Raw genomic sequence first — 24032 nt, forward strand, 5'->3', positions numbered from 1 at the left:
CCAGAGTCACTTAACAACCGTAGTTATTAACTTAAACACTGCAGTGATTCACTTAACAACTGTGGCAAGAAAGGTCGTAAAATGGGACAAAACCACTTAGCAAATGTCTCGCTTAGCAACAGAAATTTAGGGCACAATTGCGGTCGTACGTCAAGGACTTAGCTGTAAGAGAGTTTCTGCCAACAAAGCGCTGTTGATCACCTTTTTCCTTTGCGGACGAACCTGAATTCTTTGGAAAACTATTTGAGCTAGTAATAGCCACACATTCAGCCATTTTGAGTAGGTGCTCCTGGGTGGATCTTAGCACTTGTAGTAAATCCCCACTGATAACCCTTGTTATAAAGATATCCACAATCTGAGCTTAACACGGAAATGTAGGATGCTACGCAAAACAGAAAAAGAATAATCTTACACATGTACGTCCTCCTCGCCCGCCAAAAACATTTTTTAAAAAAATCTGAAGGAGACAGAAGTGAGCCTGGTGTTTGCTGTAAAGAATCTGGAACTACGGTAATCATTTTATTATAAGCAGCTTGGAGTCACTTAGGAAAGACGGGCAGTGTAGAAATATGATGAATAAAGAAATAAATACTGTTTATAAAAACACACACAATAAAAACTTTCCGCCCCATCAATAAAGTATTCCCAGACTTTTGTTTTTAGAAGATTTTATATCAGTGGGATTATGAACTGCTTTTTTGCCAATTGTCATGAGAATATTGGAGTACATTAAAGGCATTTTTCCAGTGATGCCACATGAGACTCTGAAGTTTACTGTTTTCCATAAAGAAATTAACTGCCTCAATTAACAGAAGGATATCAAACTGGAATGTATGAAAAATAAAGCCTGGCTCTCAATCAAAAGGATTTTAATAAGGCATGTAATCCAGAACAGGATGCCAATGATCTTTAAAGGACAAATAAGGCAGTCTACATGTAAAAAAAAAGGCCTATTAATTGGGCATTGAAATTTAAAGAAATCAGAGGAAGGATTTCCATCATGAAGACTGTGCGGCCACAACAACAAAAATTTTTTTTTTTAAGAGAGAGAAGTTTATTGGGCTAATAAATGGCATGTACATATTACAGCATCCAAATTAAGTTTTTTTTCACAGCAGTTTTGTGTTCCACATTTGTCAACTCATTCATTCGTGCATGCATGCATGCATGCATGCATTCAACCGCTGCCTATTTCACATTCCAGACGGTTTACAATTAAAGCATAAACTAACCCTCCCCAAAACCAAGCAACCATACAAATGTTAAAAACAACGAAGGACGGGTTCACCCACTCGTTCCAAAACTGCAAGGTTTCTTTTAAAAGGGAAGCAGAAATCCAGGTTTTCAAAAAGGCGCTTTAAACAAACGCGCATCAAACGATGCAGAAAACTATAGGCAGGGCGAAAAGAAGAATGACAGCCCTCTACAGGCGGGGCTTACGTTTCCCTAGCAACCGTCGCTACCTGTTCCTTCCTCTCTCTCCCCCCCCCCGCTCTCTCTTCCTCCCTCCCTCTCTAAGGCTAGCAATAAGGACCAGGGAAGGTCCCGCCCCCGGCTCGGCCCGTCCAATCACAGCAGAGGAAAGCGGCCTTCGTACCACGCGTTGTGTTTCCGAGCGCGCGCGTTGATGACGCCACGACGTCCGCGCCAGGCCAGAAACCCCTGTGGGCTTGGGCTGGACCCGGCGCCCTCCCGGCCGCGGGCTGAGGTGAGTCCGTTCGGGGCGGCCCGGCGAGTTCCGGCCCTCGACGGGGCGCCGTAGCTGCCCTGGTCCTCCTTCTTGGCGCGGCCTCGGCGCGGCCGGGCTGGGCTGGACGGTCTCGGCCGCCTCGGTCCTCCCGGGCCTGCGCTTGTTTTCTACTCGGTCCGCGTGCCAGGCCCGTTTTCCGTGGCCGCCGCCTGGCAGCGCGCCTGGCGAGTCTGGGGGCTCCCTCAGGCTGCCTCGTCCCCCGGGCAGAGTTTTTTTTTCCACGCAAGGCGGCGGTCTGGGAAATACAGCGCCCGCATTCTGACAGCGGGTTGCCCCCGATCCGTGTCTTGAGACTCCAGTACCCATCATTCCCAGCTGGCATGTTCTCCCAACCCGTCTGGAAATGAGATACTTCAGCAGGCAGGATGGGAAATATCAGTAAAGGGAGGCGGTGGATCCCTGCCGGGAAAAAACGTCTAGAATTAGCTCTTTTTTTTAGATACAGAAATCCTATATTTTGGTAATATATTCTATCCTATATAGAAATTCCTATATTTGGGTAATAGGAATCTGTCCCAGATAGACCCCCCCCTCTCTCCCCCTCTTCCCTTCATCTAGCACGGTCTTTTAAACTTTACAAACCCTTTAACTATATAACTGAGTCCTGAGTCCGCTAGGAGAAGGGCGGGGTAGAAATTTAAATAATAAATTTAAATAATAAATACATAACTTGTTACCAAAGCTTTTTTTATTATTGCTGGCTGGGGAATTCTGGGAGTTGAAGTCCACACATTTCAAGTTGCCGAAGTTGAGAAACATTGATTTGGGGTAACTCTGAATTGAATTTGTGGATGAACCATGTTTCTCATTGTTAAGCTCTGGTCTCTTTTTTTAAATTAATTTTTGAGATGTTGCGAAGTCAGGCCTGTCCTTGTGTATGACACCCTTGGTGGTCGTAAGTCAAGGACTCCCTGTATCAACGCTGAAGCCCTGATGCTTTCTAGCCATAGAAACTGGATATTTTTTTAGCTACAGCATTTTTGATACTTCTAAAAAGTTCCTGATGTTTGAATTAAGCCTAAATGAGGGAGCTTTAGCTAGAGCCACAAAACACTGATTGTTCTTTCTTTCTCTTCAGCTTCTTGGGATGTTGCAATGGTTGGAGTTGTTCCAGACATGGTTGCTGTGGTGCTATCCCGGGAGACCATTTTGGTGGAGGACTAGTACCATTTAGTGATGGGCTGTGGGACCAGTAAAGTACTTCCCGAGCCTCCCAAGGATGTCCATTTGGATCTTGTTAAAAAGGTCGAGCCCTACACTGGTTATAAAACTGACATATATAAACTTTTCATCAAAGGTGATGGCGATGCCATCAAGTCTGCTATTCCTTCCCCTCCGTGTCACACCAATCCGTATGTGGAACAGCAGGAGCCCCGTAAGAGCAGAGTGGCCAAGTACCGTGCCAAATTTGATCCCAGAGTGACAGCCAAGTATGACATCAAAGCTCTGATTGGCCGAGGTAGCTTTAGTCGCGTGGTACGAGTGGAGCATAAAGCTACCAAGCAGCCTTATGCGATCAAGCTGATAGAGACCAAATACCGCGAGGGGAGAGAAGTATGCGAATCGGAGCTGTGTGTGCTACGCCGAGTGCGGCACACCAACATCATCCAGCTCATCGAAGTTTTTGAGACTCAGGAGCGTGTCTACATGGTGATGGAGCTGGCCACAGGAGGCGAATTGTTCGACCGTATCATTGCGAAAGGCTCTTTCACGGAGAGAGATGCCACCCGAGTGCTACAGATGGTGTTGGATGGGGTTAAATACTTGCATACGTTGGGCATAACTCATAGAGACTTGAAGCCAGAGAACTTGCTGTATTACCACCCGGGTATGGACTCTAAGATCATGATCACAGATTTCGGGCTAGCGAGTGCTCGGAAGAAAGGAGATGACTGCTTAATGAAGACCACCTGTGGGACCCCAGAGTACATTGCCCCAGAGATCTTGATCAGGAAGCCTTACACTAACTCTGTGGACATGTGGGCGCTTGGGGTGATCTCGTACATCCTACTAAGTGGGACGATGCCTTTTGAGGATGATAATCGCACCCGCTTGTATCGGCAAATTCTCAAAGGAAAATACAGTTACTCGGGGGAGGTGAGTAAAGAGTTGATGATGATGATGTGTATGATGAGAACATGCCAGAAGGAAAGTAAACATATATACACAATCCACGTAATTTTAAATAAAACTACTTCGGGGGTCTGGCAATGACCACCTAACTGGATGTCCAATTCAGCTATTCAAGCAAGTGCCTCTGGCGTTGCTTCATGCATATCTTCTAGGGAACCGGAGAACGCATGACCTGGGCAATCTTGCACAATATGTTTAATAGTTTGTATATCAACACCACAATCGCAACAAGGGGAATCTTTCCATCCCCACTGATAGAGAGCAAAGGCACTTCTTCCAGTGTCAAATTTAATTAAAGGAGATAAAGGAATAGTGCTGTCTCTATAATGTTATTGCAGCGACGTCTTCAATATTTGAATCACTTCTCAAAGGGGATAATCTGCTTTTTCTGAATGGCTTTGCTCTGACAAGTGGGTCTCTTCTAGAAATATGCCTGTTGCCAGGGAATGGTTGAGATGGCCCAAGAGGCTGCATTGTGATAGCTCCAAAATAGTAATGGAAGAAATAACTTGTAGCGCTACGCAGCTGTAATGTTCTTAATACTTAATCAAAATACAGTGATACACAAATACGTAGTATTTCTTAATCTTCTTGAAATTTCGCCTGTGGGAGATACCTTTCAGGTGTGCTGTAGGTCAAATTGCTTGATATTTCATTTGATCAGTTGTTTTATGTATGTTTTGCTACGTTATGTCATGCAAACATCTTTTATAGATGATCTCCAGCTTCCTATTGAGTATGGTAACTCAAATTAAAATACATTGACTTTTAAATTCCTCTGATGAGGCTTAAATCAGAATTCCATCAAATGTATATCAAAAATACAAAGCTACAGTGTCTTGCCAAAACTATTTGATTATTGAGTTTATCTCTCTTAGATTCAAGAGCTGACTTTTCTCCCTAACTGTATTTGCACGTAATAACAAAAAAATTAAATTTTGGTGCAATGACTCTTTGCAAACCTAAGTGAAGCCTCGGATTTCTGCACTCTTATTTCTTTCTCTTCCTGCTCTTCAGAAGAAGAATTATGTACAACTTAATTTAGCTGTCCACATTCTTGTTTCTAAATCAAAACGTGACTTAAAACAAAAGGATTTGTTGGTAACTTTCTTTAGCAATTGGCAAAACATGATTCCTGTTTAATGATCAGCCAAGAATGGAAGAAAGATAAACACAATTTATTAAGAGTCTTCCTCTTAGCGTGCACAAAGATAAATATCCACCCCTAGTGTTCTCCCATATTTTCAAAGAAATGTCTGTAGACTTTGCAAAATTCTGATTTAGTGCTACGGTACAATCTGGTGTAATGTTTAATTTCTTTTAAAGGATTATTGTTTGCTTGTTCCCAGCATCATCCCTCTTTTGCATTGCAGAGTTAACTCCTATGCACTTCTTGTGAGAAAAAAATTCAAGAGGTTTAGCTCTTGTATCAAAGAAGTATTTCAACAGCAGGGATCTTTCTCCTTTTCCACTCGTTCCAAACCAGTGCCTTTTCCCAAAATGAGACTGGGCTCAAATTTGTAACTAAAATTGCTGAGACTGTTGACAGCGAAATAAAAATTGAAGGGTAGATTTGACAAGAAAAATCTGACACCAGCTACAGGCAGTCCTCGACTTACAAGCACAATTGACCCGAACATTTGTGTTGCTAAGCAAGACAGCGAATTTTTGCCCCGTTTTATGAACTTTCTTGCCACAGTTGTCAAGTGAATCACTGCAGTTGTTAAGTCAGCAACACGGTTGTGAAATGAATCTGGCGTCCCCATTGACTTTGCTTGTCCGAAGGTCACAAAAGGGGAATCACGTGACCCCAGGGCACTGCCACCGTCATAAATATGAGTCGGTTGCCAAGCATCTGAATTTTGATCACATGACCGTGGAGAGTCTGCAACAGTCATGCAGGTGAAAATGGTCACAAGTCCCTTTTTCGGTGCCGTTGTAACTTCGAACGGTCACGAAGTGAACTGTTTTAAGTCGAGGACTGTCTGTCTTGCAGTTGCTGCCTGCCAGTGCGACAGCAGGAGTCTTCCTAGTGTGGTTCCATTCTTGAAGCGAGGATCTATTTTCAAGAGGCTATTAAGCGATCAATGGCCACGGTACTCTAATAACTCATTCAGGTTCTGCTGACTTCAACTGCTCTAATTATTATTCTTTGGCTCCTGGATGATATATAGCCGATGACCACGGAGGGAAATTTAATGCAGCTTGGAGAGACACTACAAACACTTCTGACGATATTAAGCTTCCTGCCTTATAGCGCTTATCAGAGTAGGATCAGCTCAATTTATCTGTTAGGAACTAATTGTGTTTTTCCCTGCACCCTGCAGCTTCTTTGCTTTATCAGAGCTTCTTTAAATAAGCAGAAGGCTTTGTTTTACCATAGGAAAAAAAAATGTTTTTGGAATACACAGCAGAAAAGCTCTTTCTGGTGTGTCTGCTGATTCCAGATGAGAAATCAAATGGTTTGATGTATCCTATAATAAAAACTCAATATAGACTTATCCCCAAATTACCTTCCTGTATTTTTGACTAATTTATACATGGGGCCACATCACAGGGAGTGATGGATATTTTGCATTAACAGCAACAACTCTATTTGTTACTAGTCCAAATTCAGTCATTGAGGTTTCATGACTGAGAATGGGGTGAAATCTGGGCCCTTACCTATTCTAATCAGACTGCTTTACTACATTGGCTCTTCCCCTGGAAGATACTTTTAATTCTGGAATGAGAAACAATGACTTTATAGCCGGGGTCTCCAAACCTGGCTACTTTAAGACTTATGGACTGGCTGGCTGAGGAATTCTGGGAGTTGAAGTCTACAAGTCTTAAAGTTGCCAAGCTTGAAGACCCCTGCTTTATAGGTATGGTTAGTTTCCAGTTCCTATTAATAAGCAGTCAGTGTGAGGGAGGTTGGAGAGTCCCACAGGAGTTGGAGGGCCTTTGGTTTCCGCCCCTCATTAGCGTTACAGATACCTAGGCTGAGGGCTCAATTTTCAAGTGCATGCAAGAATGAAGTAACAAATCCATGAAAGTCTTGACTGGAGCGGAGACTACAATATTCTACTCTTAAGAGGGCCTTGAGAGCGGTTCCACCATTTCTTCGAAGAAAAGAAATCCATTTACCAAGGAATGTGTTTTTGCATCCCTGGCAAAGAGCTTGAGCCGGTGATGGTGAGGCTTCATGCGATCTCAAGGGACTCTGTTAAAAAGGCAGAGTGTTCTGCCTTTTTATTTCATTTTTTTTTTTAAAAAAAAGAGAAGTAATGAATGGAGCTTGAAATAAGATGCTTCCATCCCTGAGGTCATCCTGACAAATGCGCACTCCGAAGCTTTCTTTTCCTTTCCCCCTACCTTTAATGCAGCTGTCCATCTCACAAACTAACGTACATAGAGTCTGCTCCCTTTTGTGCTGATCTGATTGCAGATCTGATGCACTGGACAGAAAGTACAGATTCGTACCGTGTTTGTGGTCCTTCAAAGTTGAAATGGCCGCAGGCCTATTTGCCTGCAACCTCGGCCGTAGTTAATCAGAAGATTGTATGTAAGATGTTCCTATGAGGATGGAGAAGGCTGTATTTGGGCTAAAAACTTTTGTGGACTTGAATTTTGCCCACTCCGTGTTGACCGTGAGAACAGAAATTGTTTAACTGGGATTAATCCCAGCAATAAAACTAATTTATTTTGCTTTCAACTGCTTAGATTTCAGGTTGATGTCACTGGAAAGGTAGTCGCAGACAGGATGTTGTCAAGAAAGTTTATTATTTCTCGACTTAATTTTTGTAACATAGTAGTGTGGTAGAATGCAGATTTGACTCAGACAAGGAAGAAGAGAGTACCCAGCCATTATAGAAAAGATATTTGAATTCTGAGAAAGTGGAAAGTGTGAAAAAACCCAACTCTACCTGGATTGTGTAAGGTATAAATTGAAGCAGACAGGCTTTCAGGATTCCGTCATCCACAATCCAAGACTTCTAGCATTTCCTATTTCCTAAACCTCATTATCTCAAAGGGTCGACCCATTGTCTCTTAAAATGTATGTAACATAGAATCACAACACTGGAAGGGACCTTGGAGGTCTTCTAGACCAACCCCCTGGCCAACACAGAAGTCCTTATACAATCCCAAATGGATGTTCAAATTTGGTCTCCCCATCTGATATTGTCCACAGTTTGTTTGTTTTTTTCAACGTAGTACTAGCTACGTAGTTCTTGCAGCTTTCAGCTTTTATTTTTGCACAATGTGATATTTTGCATTTTATGTTTTCTGGAATTTTAGCTGATGAGAATATTGTGGTTTCCGTTCAGATTTTAGGATTTTTGGAATATTTTGTGGCATTTGTTTCCAGTATTATTATTTTTTTCATTTGTATAAAGTCTGTATAGACCTACACCCTTACATATAAGTAACATATAAAGTTCTATTTACTGATCCAAGTTATTATCTTCTCAGTTCCTGGGAAAGAGAAAAGGAGTTTTCAAAACATTCCAGGTGGAAAACATGTGCACCTTATTTCATTGTGTGGAAAATGGATGATTAGCTCTGTCAAAAGATGGTTACCAAGAAAGTGAAGTAGCTAGATTATCGGGTCTTAAAATGAATGTATTTAGTTGTAGAAATGTCAAGGAGGGCCATGGGTCCCCCTCCCCTAAGGAAGTACCTTTAGTGGGACCAAGAAGAAGGCCCTCCTTTATGGTAGCTCCCATCATCCCCGCAGAAATAAGATTGGCCCCCCAATTTGAAACTCTTTCACAAGGAAAATAAATACCCTAATCTTTTCCCCCCTTTAAATACATACAGTTGGAGAAGCCTCCGTGAAAATTTCATTTTGGTTTGTTTGGCTGTTAAAATATTCACAGATCCATGGGGTTGTTGTTGTTAGTTGCGAAGTCAGGTCCGACCCATCGCGACCCCATGGACAATGTTCCTCCAGGCCTTCCTGTCCTCTACCATCTTCTGGAGTCCATTTAAGTTCACGCCTACTGCTTCAGTGACTCCATCCAGCCACCTCATTCTCTGTCGTCCCCTTCTTCTATTGGCCTCAGTCTTTCCCAGCATTAGGCTCTTCTCCAGGGAGTCCTTCCTTCTCATTAGGTGGCCAAAGTACAGATCCATAAGGGTGGCAAATATGAAAGAAGCATTCTGGATGATTTTTGCCAAGCGACTTGTGCTATGGATTGTTTCTTAACACGGTTGTGACACTTTTGGACATATAATAAGGCTACTCTACAGCACGATCATTTATTTATTGTCAACGATATGCATTGTTAAAGGTGAGCTGGACAAAATGGACACAAGACTCATTAGAAGATAGTGCCTGGTAAGCTACTGTAAATATCAGCTAGAGCTTCCAAATGTCCCAGGCAGTATATTATACAATTTCTCACTGTTTAGCTTGCTAAGTCTTTTGCTGACTGCGACCATTTCCCCGGCACTCTGTTACTTAGTAGTACCTATTTCTTTTCTCTGGTGTGCAGAACAAGAATTTTGCTTGTTTCAGTCAATATATTTAAGCCTGTGTTTCCCCTGAGCCTGATCCTAATACTTGGGACTCCTTGAGCTGTCCAGTCATACAAACTGAAATAGAATGGCGATTTTTTGAAGCTCTTAATAATAATAATAATAATAGTAAAGTTGGAAGGGACCTTGGAGGTCATCTAGTCCAACCCCCTGCTCAGGCAGGAAACCCTATACCATTTCGGACAAATGGCTGTCCAGTCTCTTCTTTAAAAACCTCCAGTGTTGGAGCATTCACCGCTTCTGGAGGCAGGTTGTTCCACTGGTTAATTGTTCTAACTGTCAGGAAGTTTCTCCTTAGTTCTAGGTTGCTTCTCTCCTAGATTAGTTTCCACCCGTTACTTCTTGTCCTGCCCTCAGGCACTTTGGAGAATAACTTGACTCCCTCTTCTTTGGGGCAGCCCCTGAGATACTGGAAGACTGCTATCATGTCCCCCCTCGTCCTTCTCTTCATTAAACTAGACATACCCAATTCCAGCAGCCTTTCCTTATATGCTTTAGCCTCCAGTCCCCTAATCATCTTTGTTGCTCTTCTCTGTACTCTTTCTAGAGTCTCAGCATCTTTTTTACATCGCGGTGACCAAAACTGGATGCAGTATTCCAAGTGTGGCCTTACCAAGGCATTGTAAAGTGGTATTACTCTATTTCGTATTATACTGTAGATCAGGGGTCTTCAAACTTGGCCCTTTTATGACTTGTGGACTTCAACTCCCAGAATTCCTCGGCCAGGCATGCTGTAGCACATTTTTTCCTATGGGTTTCCCCCGCTCCAGACTAAAATGGATGTAAGCCTTGCATGGTTGACTAGGCGCCATGCTATACCTAGTCAGGCAAGGATAAGTTGACATTGAATAACTTGTTGTTCTGCTTTTGGAACCGAACCATTGTCTTGGCCTCATGTGGTGTGACCTAAGCCATCTTATTAAGCCGTGATATTCAAGCAACATTATTATGTGGGGTCTGTTTTGGTTTAGGATTCAGATGGGGAAATGCGCCCACCCACTTACCTATCCATGAAGTTGTTGCATGCGAATCATCTTTTTCCCTTGCTTGAAATTTAAGTGGTAGCATAAGAATAAGTTCAAAGGCGTGTTTTAACATTGCATCTAATGTAGCTCTCCTTGAGCAAATACTAAAAAAAAAAAAAATACAAAGAAGTAATATTAAGCTCATGAGATTGAGATCCTGTGGCCAGCTTGCCATGTTCCTCTCATTTCATCCTAGAAAATGAAACTGGTCATTTTAATGGGCAGCAGGCAAAGAAGCTAGTAAGCTCATTTCACTTCTAACCTTAATAGGGCTTATATATTTTTTCCCTTTTCTTCAGAAGGGTAGCTTAATTAAATTAAGCCAAAGATACATACTGTACAGCAGGTGAAGCCTCCAGCAAGATAAACAGATCAATAAACTAATTTGTGTTTGCTGACTAGAAGAGATTTCTAATTACTAGTGCTCTCTGCTTACCATTTCAGAGGGTGGCAAAGTAATTGAAAGGATAAGAAATCCAATTCTTTGTTGTTTGAGAATTTGTTCCTGTTTAGCGCCCCTTAACTGAGCCGGTAATGCTGACTCGCTTGTCAGATTGAAGGGGATAATTTATTGCTACCTGTCTCAGTTCCCTACTCAGGAGTTGCTTCACATTTTGGTTCAAATAATACTGGTTGGTTAAATTGTTAAAATAACATTAAAACATTAACACTGGGTGATGATAATTAGCATTTTTAAATTTAACATTCTAGCAGTATGTGATCTCACCGAATACCTAACTGCAAACATGGTCCGATTTTTGTTTTGTTCTATTTAGGTACAAAATCTAGATCAAGAAGAGAGGTATAACTGTTTATTTACTCCTGAATAGGGAATTGTTTTGTAGAGAGAAGGCAATACCAAATTCTTGAAGATGAAACAAATTCTTATTTTGGATATTATCGTGATGCCCATAATAATAACGTAGTTAATCAAATGATAGGTAAGAGTTATGTTTCACCAGGGGTTCTGTGCAAATGTGAAATTGCAGGAGCCGTGTGGGTACTTTGTACTCCTTTTCCTCTTGGCATTGCTGCTGTTGGAAATGAATTTGTGCTAAGCTCCAGTAGTATAAATTGTGTATCCGTCTAATTAGACGGTCAATTCTATGTCTGGAAGGAGCACTGAGAGACCACGAGAGATATTAAACAGATTTTTTTTATCTAATCTCAGGGGTTATTGAATATCCATTAATACTACACTCTAACCAGAAACCCATTCTCAGTCTCTACTGATGTTTTACTCCAGAGATCTCCAACCTTTTGGGCACTAGGGACCGGTTCCGTGGAGAGAGGTTTTTCCGCAGACCGGGGGGGGCGGGGGGCGGGGACGTGGTTTTGTGTGCTGCCTGCATCCCGTGGATGGGACTTTGCTTGTTTGTGTGGGCCGGTTGCTGGCATGCTGCGGCCCAGTACCGGTCCCCAAACCAGGGGTTGGGGACCCCTGTTTTACTCAACTTCTGGAGCAACAGTTTGCAATGGTCGTCCCCGGGAATCACTTGGTTAGGGAAAATCCAACGTAAGTCATAGTTGGAAGTCCATAGACAAAGGAATTCTCAGGGAGAGAAAATGACATGGTGCTTGCAAGCGCCAAGGAGAAAACTCCATATTTAAAGAAAAACAAGTTGGCTTGCTTATTGCCAATTTTAATAGCAATAGCACTTAGATTTATATACTGCTTCATAGTGCTTCATATATACAGCACTCTCTGGGTGGTTTACAGAGTCAGCACATTGCCCCCAACAATCTGGGTCCTCCTTTTACCGATTTTGGAAGGAGGGAAGGCTGAGTCCATCTTGAGCCTCGTCCGGATCGAATGCCAGGCTGTGGGCAGAGTTAGCCTCCATTGCCACATTCTAACCACAATTAATGTTTTCCCTGTCCCTTTGTTTCTCCTTAATTTTCAGCCCTGGCCCAGCGTGTCCAATCTTGGTAAAGATTTCATTGACCGCCTGCTCACGGTGGATCCCGGCGACCGGATGACAGCACTTCAAGCCTTAAAGCATCCCTGGGTGGTAAGCATGGCGGCCTCGTCTTCCATGAAGAACCTGCACCGCTCCATCTCTCAGAACCTCCTCAAGAGGGCGTCGTCTCGTTGCCAAAGCACCAAATCAGCTCAGTCCACCCGCTCCAGCCGTTCCACCAAATCCAACAAGTCTCGCCGGGTGCGGGAGAGGGAACTGCGAGAACTGAATTTGCGGTATCAGCAACAGTACAATGGCTGACAGCTCAACAAGAGACTATTTCGCTTCCTTCTTTTCGTCCTTGGGGCGCGTTCCGCAGGGTGCCCACCCAGTGCTCCAGCTGCCTTATTTCTTCTCTGAAAGCTCAGTCTTTGGGTCTGTCTTTCTGTTTTGAAAGAAATGGATATCTTGGGACATTGGCGCCTTTGAGAAAATGCCGTACCTGGGCAGGGTCCGTACAGTACCTCTGCCATGGTGGGAAATGAGGAATGTCTGTTTTTGACCTTCCGGGGTCAAGTCCTGATCTGATGGTCTGAAATACTGGAAACCCATGGAAGGGAGAATCCTTACTCAGTTTGAAACCCTTGCTGCCACTGCTTATTTAATGCCAAAAGTCCATTGTTGTTGGCACAGTGTCTGATGGTTGAGAGAGTTAGAAGGCGATCCTCTGCCCACTTACCTGGAAATAAGCTTGATTAAATTAATGGGGCTGACTTCTGCATAGATGCATATAGGAATACACACTAGGCTCACACACTTAAGATCTGGAATCACCTGGAGCTCGAGGCACTTCCAGGAGTGCACAAAGGGATAATCAATTTTCTTTACCAGTGCGACCTCTTGGACTGTGCTAAACTTTTTTTTTTTAGAGATTCTAGTAACATTTAAAGTTTGGGGGGGGGGCGGGATGTTCTCTAGATCTGGGCCAACATTTAGCTGGAAATGGCTTGGGATGAGCTTTGTTCTTCCTTCTTGCCTCTTATGTATTTGTGGCATTGCTTTGATCTTCATTTTGGGGTGTGTTTTTTTCACTTAACATTGGGATGAATTGTTATAATTCTTCTTATCATTCCAAGTCAGCCAAAGCTGCAGGATCTGGATCAGCATTCCACATTCCCAGAGACTGCAAGAACCTTAACAACTTTTGTCTTCCAACATCATATGGTACCAGTAGATGTCCTGTTACAGTGACAGAATGAGCAGTAGAAAACTCTCATCAAACGTTGTGGTCGAAGTTTGACTGTTAGGCCTGCCTATAGAATGTGCAGAGAATACAACTTAGACTCGTTAACTTACATAGTTTAATGAGATCCACAAATATTCTACACTGCACAGACCCCAAAGGATTAACCCATTTTTTTAAAAAAATTCTACAGTTGCAAACAAAGAGTCCAAAACCAAAACCAGTAATCCTACCGTAGCCATGTTTTAAATAAAGTCAGGTGAAGCAATGCAAATGATTATAACAAGAAGATTTGCACATTTATCAAAATGTATCTTCAAAATCATTAACCAACTTGGAGGGAAGTTGAATTCTTCTATCCTTGTTTAAGCCTGATATACAGCCAAATGGAATTTTGACAATAGCATCAATCCTTTCATTTCAAATGGCGTGGAGAATCTGGTTTTAATGGCTCCATGTAGACAGTGCATCTACCTGCACGTACAAAGCTAGCACATCAGGGAGCAGAGGCACCAGATCTGTATTAGCAAAAAAGGTTTGCAGGCTGTGGGAATGGATTTGGAGTGGCACCCCCTGCCTGCATGGTGAAGTGGTCCAATTAATTCTGCGACCTCATTCTGCAGCATAGGAAGACCCCCTTGTGAAGCAAAGGCTGGCAAAAGACCATCTGGAGTTTCCCTAGTAGTTGAACCTAGCTTTGAAAATAACCATCCCGAGATGCTTTTAATTCTCTACGTCAGCCCAAGTGGCGTTTAGTTGAGCGTTTTGTCCTCTCGATCTTTTTCTCTCCTTTTCCAGATTGGAATTGTGGCCAAGACAGCTAAAAAGTGCCTTTTATCAAGAAACCAACTCCTTTATAACCTGTGGCAGCTCCTGTTTTGCAACCAACACAGATTTCTTTAATGATCATTAACTGGCGGTGTAAAGTTTAGCATTTTCATCAGTCTTGATATTCAAGGGATTTTATCACGTTGGGCAGTTAAATGCCACTGGATTTTATGAGCATTATGAGCCTAAAGATACTTTTTACTCCTGTGAGTGATGATTCTAGAGGTGTCCCTGCAGCTCATTTTTTACATGTACTTGAGCAATGCATTATTACACTTTGGATTTATCTCTACTCCTGTTACTAAGCACACCTTGTGTAGAATTGGTTTGTCAGGCCAGGGTGCCATCTAGTGGTTCAGGACACTCTTTGCCTGTCAGATCAATTAGTGCAAACGTCTATTAACGCTTGATTTCATATCCTATTATTGTTTATCATAATTGGCATACCGTAAATCATATTTTGCTAGCTGTTGGGCCATACCAAATTTCACATTGATGTTTGCATCAAAGGTGCTTCTTCTTTTTCAAAGAAAGTCCAGTTGTCTCTTGAAAAAGCACCTTTGGGACAACCATGACCTGGATGACTGAACATTTCTATGGATGTTGGCCTTTGCAGTATTTATTTGACTCTTCAGAAGATTCTTGGGTCTGGGGTAGAGATTTCTTTTAACTCTTCTTTGTTCCATTCCTTCTGGATAAGATGCCAATTTGACCCCCTGCTTGTCCATGGATATCATTGCTATCTAAGCATAGAGGCGAGAGATTCCCGCGAAGGATGGCTAACTGTAGCCTGCTAAGCCTGTTATAATGATAAGCAAATCATTCACAAAGTGGTATTTTTGTTTTTAAACGCAGGCCACAATTCCTAAGACAAGAAAAAATGATGTTTATCCTGGATAACTGTTAATCCACACTTCTTCCTCTCCCGTTGCAGTTCCTTTTGGTGTTTAGCTGCTAAGTTGATTTATCATACGTACGCAATAACAACCCTTGAATACTGTCCTGATCTTGAGATTAGGTGGTGTCCTTGCTCAAGTTCCCTTTTCTCACTCTTGGAAAAACTAAGCATTGTAAATATACTGGAACTTAGCGACACTGTGTTAGTTTGAAATCCATTTGTGTCTTGGAGAAAGAATGCAAAGTGAGGGTTACGCTCGGATTTGCTAACAATGGGACTCTGAGGAGATGCTATAGATCAGAAGTCACTTCTGGCCCACATTTTGCCACTAGAAATATTTTCTTTTTAAGTCCTGTATTTGAATATCAGTGGGTCCTTTATGCCAGTCTCTTCCTGTCACCTTCTAAGGGCTCATTGGACTAGAGCCACAGTAAGAAGTGTCATTGTGTTACTGCCGAGTAGGAAGAAACATGAGATCTTTTTCTGGGAGAGCGATTTGAAAGAAGACTGTCTGGAGCCAAGCATCTCTGTATTCCACAATGTCAGGATATTTAGCTTTTATCAGGCACTCTAATTATGAAGGCCAAGGGGTCGTCTACCTTTAAACTGTCTTTTTTTTTAATCAGGAATTCTTGCACTTTATCCTATTCCAATAATTTTATAACATTTTCCTACGAGCCACGTGTTTTCAACATTTCCCAACATTTGAAGCATAAATTCCAACGTTTCCCAACATTTCCATTGAATCCCAAGGCAGTGCTTTAACACTTCTGGCTTTTTAATGATTTTATTCTCCAGTGGGAGAAAAATCGAATTTGGAAATGTGACTGGGACTGTACAGTAATTTACAAGTTAGTCAGAGCGGCACTTCTCGTGAAATTATTGCCAGCAAGATAGTCCTCTCCCGGTGAGGACCACAGTCTTCGTCTGCTTACTAACACGTGGTGCACCAACATGGATTTCCCTGCAACTGGTGGAGAGGATATGACAGGAGATCGTTTTAAGGAGGCTTTCTACGTCTGCCATAATGCCTAAGTCGGCCTTTAAGTGTTCGTCTCATAAATGACCAGGATTGTTGTGAGTGGATGGGTAAATACAGGGATGAAGATGGAATTGAAGTAGTTTGTGTTCTTCTGAGGCTTTGTAAACAGAATTCAGCAGCTGGAGAACTTCAAGAAAACGCATTTGGGAATGGGATCAGCTGCATAAATCCACCCCTGTAACTTTGCCAATACTTTCAAAAACTTGCCTTTATCTCAAGAGTGATATAAATGCCATTTTTGCCACTTTAGTGCCTTATTTAAACCACTTAGTCATTTACTTTTGGAAACCCAGGACTTAATTACAGCGAGTCATAGTCCAAAGAACCACTTTGCTGATGATGCACACTTAGTAAATCCAGACTAGTTCCCTTTCTCTCCGTGTTGTGTTACAGATGGCTTTTGAAACTCAGTGTGTCAAGGGAAGTTTGATGTAACACAAGGGACTCCTTTGTTCCAAGGAGGGGGGAAACCATTGCAAATCTGAGTGGCCGTTTTTTGGACTGCTGGCTGTCTCTTTGGGCCCCATCTGATGTCACGGAAGCAGAAACAATACAAGCAAAATGTGAAATTCGCCCTTGGAAAGAAAAATCTGGTGCCTGCCCTGCTTTTAATTTTTCTCCGCTCGGTTCAGCAAGCCACCTTTTTTCCAAACCATGTATCTTAGGGAGGCAGTCTTATAGATGCACTGAAGTGCTAGATCAGGGGTGTCAAACTGCCGGCCCACGGGCTGGATGCGTCATGCTGAAAGCACGCCCACCCCAGCTCCGGCAATGGGGAAAAAGCCACGACACATCACGTGACGTTGCGGTACTTTGACACCCCTGTGCTAGATAGACAGTAGCTGGCCAAGATACTAACAAGTAGTCCTCGGCTTAACAACCATTCGTTTAGTGACAGTTCAGAGTTAGAACGGCACTGAAAAGGGTGACTTGGGACGCTTTTTCACACTTCAGTTGCAGAATCTTCAGGGTGATGGGATCAAAATTCAGGCACTTGGCAATCAGGATGTATTCGCGATAGTTGCGTTATCCCGTAGTCGTCATCTCACCCTCTGCAACTTTCCCACAAGCAAAGTCAGTGGGGAAAGCCTGATTCCGTTCACGACCCACTGAACCATTGCAATGATTTGCTTCACAACGGCGGCAACAGAGATTGTAAAATGGGGCACGGCTCCTTTAACCGCAGAAAATGTAGGTCACAGTTGTGGTTGTTAAAGTCGAGGGTGTCCTGTAATTCTGGGTACAGAGAGTGTGTTAGCAGCTGTACGGTGCTGGGGTTTCATTGAGACCCATTAAGAGTTTTTGTCACCAATTAAGGCTTGATAGGCAACCTCAGGGCTGCCTGGAACCCAACGGAAAATGATATTATTCCTTTCAGATCAGTAGGATTGGGGTTGGGAGGGGGTACTTTCCAAATATTCTGTACTCCAGCAGCCCCCGGTTATATCCTGCTGCTTTCCTGCCAATATCTGTGTGCTGTGAATGTGTCACTTTTGGCACTAGGGCAGGGATGTGTTAACCTTGGCAACTTTGTGGGCTTCAACTCAGCACGGCTGGCTGGGGAATTCTGGGAGTTGAAATCCACAGGTCTTAAAAGTTAACAAGATTGAGTAGCCCTGCACTACAGTCTCCTCTGGAAATCCTGCGAGGCAGGATTAAATGAACTTAGTCTGACTTTACAGATACTTCGCCTCACTGCCATAACATCAACCTTGTCAAAAAGAATTGTTTCTGGAACGTCCCTTACCTCTTTTTCATAGGTCAGCGCGGCTTCCCTTCTCTACTTTTCTCCCGAGTCGTCATATCTGTGATTTTTGTCTTTGGTGCCTTTGGGGATTTTTTTATTTTTTATTTTACACGATGGAATCTCTACTTTTTTTAGAGGGTGATTTGATGCATGACAGTTAACCTGTAATGTTGAAATTAGTGTATGGAATTATTTATTTTGTGTATTCATTTGGAACTGTAACCTTTTATTCAGTAAAACGTTGATCCTCACAGAGTGGTGAAGGATTTGTTTGTGCGCACGCGTGTGTGTGTGTGTGGTTGTAATACATGCTGTAATAAAAGGCAGGCTTTTTCAGATGCGGACGTGCACTTCTGAACTCAACTTAGTGGACTGTGTCGTACGTATTTGAGGGAGGGGGTTATGTCACAACTTTGAGCGGCCGCTAAGTCAGTCATCGCAACTCGAGGATTATTGTAGTCTGCTTCCTTTTATTATGACAGAGGATCACTGGAGGAAGTTTTTTTTTTTCTTTGAAATGAAAACCGATGTGTTTTTTTTTTCTCTTCCATATCTCAGTTGCAAGAATGTGTGTTGATATATTTCCTACGTTGCGAGGAAGTCCCAGTGACAGCGTTTGTCTTGTGTCTCCCAGGGACGTCATCAGTTTCTAGCTACCACTTGATCAATCCAGTTGCGGAATTTGGAGACTCGGGTATACACGGCAGGAGTCCGGACGTTACAGCTGGGGCTTCCCCAGGAGACGATCCCAATCAGATACCAGGCTGAGCCCTTCTTGGTCACCAGAGGGCCACCAGAATCACCCTGAAAGGACAGGAAAGAAAAGCAAATGCTTTTAAGAAAAAAAAACCTCTTTTTTTTTTTTTCTGCCTGGGGTCAGGAAAACTAACCCACGTGGAGCCCAATTTGTGCCAAAGGTGCTTTTTCAAAAGGCAACTGGACTTTCTTTGTTACTTCCTTGAAGACGTTTTTGCTTTAATAGTAATAATAATAATAATAATAATAGTAGTAGTAGTAGTAGTAGTAGTAGTAGTAGTAGTAGTAGTAGTAGTAGTAGTAGTAGTAGTAGTAGTAAAGTTGGAAGGGACCTTGAAGGTCATCGAGTCCAACCCCCTGCTCAGGCAGGAAACCCTATACCATTTATTTATTTATTTTATTTATTAATTATATTTCTACCCTGCCCTTCTCCCTGCGGACTCAGGGCGGCTTACAACCATTGAAAAACAAATACATAAATACAAAAATACCAAATTTAACATGTTAATTAAAATGAAATATTATTCTAAGATCAAAAATTCGAAATATTTTTTTTTTTTAAATTATTTTAAAACCAAATTAAAATAACCCTTAGGCCAGTCCTGCTAACTTGAATAGCCATGGCTATTCAAATGGCTGTCCAGTTTCTTCTTAAAAACTTCCAGTGTTGGAGCATTCACCGCTCCTGGAGGCAGGTGGTTCCACTGGTTAATTTTCATCCAACGAAGTTTCTTGGACGAGAAGCAAAACGTCTTCCAGAAAAAAAACAAAGAAAGTCCAGTTGCCTTTTGAAAAAGCACCTTTGGGACAAACATGACCTGGATGATGGAGAATCTCTCATAGACGGCCCAATTTGTATTTGAAGAAGAGGCCTCTGGGGAAATCCAGGATTGCAGCTAGACTGGAAAACCGAAATAGCATCCTGGAAGAAGACAGCAGTGCCAAGAAAATGACATAGTCGTGTCCGTGATGCCACCAGGAGTTGACCTCAACCCAAAGAAGATTAATTTGATCTTAAAAAACAACAACAACTCTTTGAAGCTCTTCAGGGCCTCATCTTTAGATCATGATTGTCATTCTGGTATTCTTTGAGTGAGTGGAACTCTTAAGACCTCTTCCAACAGGGCCAAAGGAGTGAAAATCTGAAGAGTATTACTGGGTGTATTTCTCTACCTTGCCAAAATAAAATCCATGGCTGCACACCAAGAACCTCCCTCTCAGAGTTTAATACGCTGCCCTGATAAGCTTATAATAGTAATATAATAGTAATAATAACAATAACAACAATAATAATAAAATAATAATAGTAGTAGTAGTAGTAATAATAAAGTTGGAAGGGATCTTGGAGGTCATCTAGTCCAGGGCTTTTCAATCTTTTCATCCATTGTACCACTTTTAGGATATGGCAACATCTGAGTACCACCAGTCGCCTAGCAAGGTGTCAAAAACTTGATAAAGTACAGGTAGTCCTCGACTTACAACAGTTCGCTTAGTGACTGTTTAAAGTTACAATGGCACTGAAAAAGGTGCCCCCCCCAAGCCACAGCCGAGCAAGACGCCTGCGCACCCGGCCGCGCTCTTCCTCCTGTCCGAGGTTTTCATTGTTGTGAGCATTTCTGTTGAGGATTGGCAGCAGGGGTGGGGTGGGGGGTGTTTGGTTTTTATTTCCCCCCGTCTGCTGGTGGTTGCAGCAGGTTTTGGTCACTTCACATGACCCTGGGACACTGTGACCATCATAAATATGAATCAGTGGCCAAGCATCTGAATGTAAATCTCAAGACCCTGGAGATGCTGCAACATTCCAGCTGATCGGCGCTTCTTCTGGGCTCAGCCGAGCTCCAGCTGGAGCCTGGCGCTGATCCTGGCGCTTCCGCTGAGCCCTGACAGCCCTGCAGCTCCAGCCGTCTCTCGCTCAGGCTTGTGCGGTGCTGCCACCGGTTCAGCTCATTCCCCTCCCCCGCTACCACTTTTCTAGGATGGTCGCGTACCACCTGCCAGGTGCCAATGTACCACAGGTGGTACCCCGTACCACTGGTTGAAAAGCCCTGATCTAGTCCAACCCCCTGCTTTTTACAGAGAACCTTACATGGCAGGACGTGGAACCGGCTCCGCCAGCACATATCATAGAACTGGTGATAGTATTGGAGTGTTTTTGCTGGCACTCACTTGCCGACACCAGGGGAAGAGCGACTTGCTGCAATATGGTTGCAGGTTCATTTGCTGTCAGAAAGAAAGAAAGAAAGAAATCAGTGTGGAGGAAGCAACCAGCTGGAACTGTCAGATTGAATTAAAGAAGGCAGGCTGGTGTCTTTGCTTTTCTCAGCCTGCCTGATTCCAAATGGTCACTTACAAGACAGTCTGTCCCGTCCCCAACCAGTTGTGGCGCACTTTAAACCTGCGGGTAAGGCCTCATTGGGAGAAGGCAGACAGACTGGAGACACATACGCATTCAGGTCTACTGGAGCAGAAAGCTTCAAGAGGGTGATGTCATTATTTATATTGTAAGAGTCCCAGGAAGGATTGGTGATCACCTGGAAAACAGCAGGAGTGGAGGGAGAAACCTTAAAAGATTAGCCTCTGCTTGATTTAAGATCTTAGACGTCCATCACTCCCTGGTAGGCTCGGGAGAGCTTTTCCCATCCCAATACCAAGATTATCGTATCAGCAATACGATTATGCAAGACTGACAACTGCTGATATTTCTGAATGGAAATATCTGGTGTCTGTATGTCGCCTTCAGATCTTAATTTAAAATCACAGATTGTGGGAGTGCTATCTTTTCCTTTGTTTAGAATCTCTTAAAGAAAATAAGTCATAAGGAGAAAGAAAATAAGACTTAGCAAAGCCAACCGCCCTAATTTGCAAACCAGATTTTATAACTTAATGTATAGTGAACAAATTAGGCCAACAAGCCATGGCTTAGCATAACTGTTTGTCATGACATCCACCACTATGGGGTTGCATCGCTCTGTGGGATGAGCATCAATAAATAATTTTAAATTGTTTCCATTACAAACCACATATGATTAGAAACTGATTGGGAGGGAGGAACCCCCCCCAAAAAAGACGGTGATCACGTGATCTCACTTCTATCCCTGATACCTCAATGTGCTTTCCCTTGCATGATGCACTCTTTGGTCATTTGGACATGGTCCCAAATGAGCCTCTCACCTTGACTATGGATCGCCGTTGGGCTGGCGCAGCATTATCGTATCTGTTATACAGTCCAAAGTAAGCAAAATGTGTTCCCGCTCTAGAGAAATAAAAACACAAACCATGTCTAACGTGCTATTGTGACCTTTTTCGCTCTGATGCATACATGCGGCTAAGCTGAATGTAGCATTGAGACATACTGTGTGCTGGAGCAAGAAGAGGTAGGCTAAAGATAATAGGATAGGACAGGATAGAAAATAGAACAAAAGAGAATAGAATAGAATAGAATAGAATAGAATAGAATAGAATAGAATAGAATAGAATAGAATAGAATATGAAAATGGGGACAATAGAACAGAACAGAACAGAACAACAGAACAGAATAGAATAGAATAGAATAGAATAGAATAGAATAGAATAGAATAGAATAGAATAGAATAGAATAGAGTAGAGTAGAGTAGAGTAGAATAGGAATAGAATATTGGCCAAGTGTGATAGGACACACAAGGAATTTATCTCTGGTGCATAAGTTCTCAGTATTCAGACATAAAAAAACAAAGTGATAGGTCTTAAATCATAAATACGTAATAAATAGGCTATCCTTAATAGATAGCCTCTGTTGAGATTCAAACTCTTGAATCTCAGATCATTTTGTTGATTCAGTAATTCAGAAAAGGGATAGAATAGTTTGGAGATATTGATGGAGAAAGAGATGATTAAATCAGAGAAGACCTTTTGATGGACAGAGGCCAAAGGAGTGGTCTTTCACGGCTAGAATTCTCTTTCACTTTTATGGGAGGGATAAAATCTTAGAGCAGGGCTGTCCAACTTTGGCAACTTTTAGACTTGTGGACTTTCCAAATAAGGATGAAACGCGGTGCCTCTAGGACGTGATCAATATAACAAGAACAGGGAAAGGATCTACTTACTTCACTTTGCAGTGAGCAGCAGTAACAACCCAATTCTGATTTATCAGGGAACCACCACAAAAATGGCCACGTGAGCTAGTCTGGAAAAAAAAATTCAAATAGCACAGATTTGGAATGCACGAAGGTTAAAATGCATCAAGAAAACAGGCTGTTGGGCAAAATACGTTCCTTATTTTTCCTTCCTTGCTTCCCCTTTTCATTTTTTTGAGGACTGAACTAAACGGAACAGGAAAAAAACAATCTGCAGTTCACCTTTTCCAACCTGAACAAGTCCCAAGTATGGATACGAAGGAATTCTAAAGCAGGTCCTGTTGGCACTTAATTTGAGCATTCTTCTCACTTCGGATGCATAGGAGCAGCAAATAAACCTGTCTAAATCTGTCTTCAAAAAAATCCAACTCTAGCAGGAATCCAAAATAAATGTACAGTACTAAAAGTTGCATACAAATAGTATCAATTAATTTTTTTTTAAAGTTTGTAAAACGGAGAAAGGTTTTTAAAATGTAAATGAACTGGGGGTTTTTTTAAATCAAAGATGATATTATTATTATTATTATTATTATTATTATCGTTGTTGTTGTTGTTGTTGTTATTATTATTATTATTATTATTATTATTATTATTATTATTATTATTATTATTATTATTATTATTATTATTATCTTTGATTTAAAAAAACCCCAGTTCATTTACATTTTAAAAAAATCATTTTCAGGAATTCTGGTGAAGATTTTTATATGGGAAGGATGCCTACAAGTGCCTGCATATGTTCTGAAGGTCAGCAAAACTGAGACTTCCATATGTTTTTAAAAAATGTAGGAATACTTTGTTGTTAACAACAACAAAATTTTAATCATTTATTCTGGGGCAGCCTCAAGTCTACCCTACCCTATGCTCACCTATGTACTAATATTATGTCTTAAAAGGATAACTTTGTTATGCCTCTTGTTCAGTTGCTTGTCTATTTTTACGAATGACAGACTTACTGAAACAATCCAGAGTTTAAACTGGGATTTGTAGACCTGCGGCGTCTTTTTCCCCACTTCAAGGACTGTTGTGAGGAAAATACCCATGTAAGGAAGGGGCCAAAACAATGGAGTATCCCTT

The 24032-nt window shown here is 42.1% G+C and overlaps 2 protein-coding genes across 2 annotated transcripts in view; one reads left to right on the forward strand and one right to left on the reverse strand.

Annotated features, from left to right (window-relative positions):
* The first annotated feature begins 2914 nt into the window (after positions 1 to 2914).
* PSKH1 (protein serine kinase H1) lies at positions 2915 to 12667 on the forward strand. The gene is made up of 2 exons (XM_015817587.1): positions 2915 to 3847; positions 12333 to 12667. The coding sequence occupies exons 1-2, from the start codon at positions 2927 to 2929 to the stop codon at positions 12648 to 12650; spliced, it is 1239 nt and encodes a 412-aa protein (XP_015673073.1). The 5' UTR covers positions 2915 to 2926; the 3' UTR covers positions 12651 to 12667.
* Positions 12668 to 18729: 6062 nt separating this feature from the next.
* CTRL (chymotrypsin like) overlaps positions 18730 to 24032 on the reverse strand; it is a 6639-nt gene continuing 1336 nt past the window's right edge. The window contains exons 3-7 of the mRNA XM_029284449.1: positions 22926 to 23005; positions 22015 to 22096; positions 21194 to 21374; positions 20930 to 21063; positions 18730 to 18891 (exon numbers count right to left, since the gene is read on the reverse strand). Of these exons, the coding sequence (XP_029140282.1) occupies positions 18730 to 18891; positions 20930 to 21063; positions 21194 to 21374; positions 22015 to 22096; positions 22926 to 23005 (639 nt within the window). The remainder of the gene's footprint in view (positions 18892 to 20929; positions 21064 to 21193; positions 21375 to 22014; positions 22097 to 22925; positions 23006 to 24032) is intronic.

The sequence above is a fragment of the Protobothrops mucrosquamatus genome, unplaced genomic scaffold, assembly GCF_001527695.2.
Source record: "Protobothrops mucrosquamatus isolate PMUCROS unplaced genomic scaffold, P.Mucros_1.0 scaffold605, whole genome shotgun sequence".
In the NCBI taxonomy this organism is placed as follows: Eukaryota; Metazoa; Chordata; class Lepidosauria; order Squamata; family Viperidae; genus Protobothrops; species Protobothrops mucrosquamatus.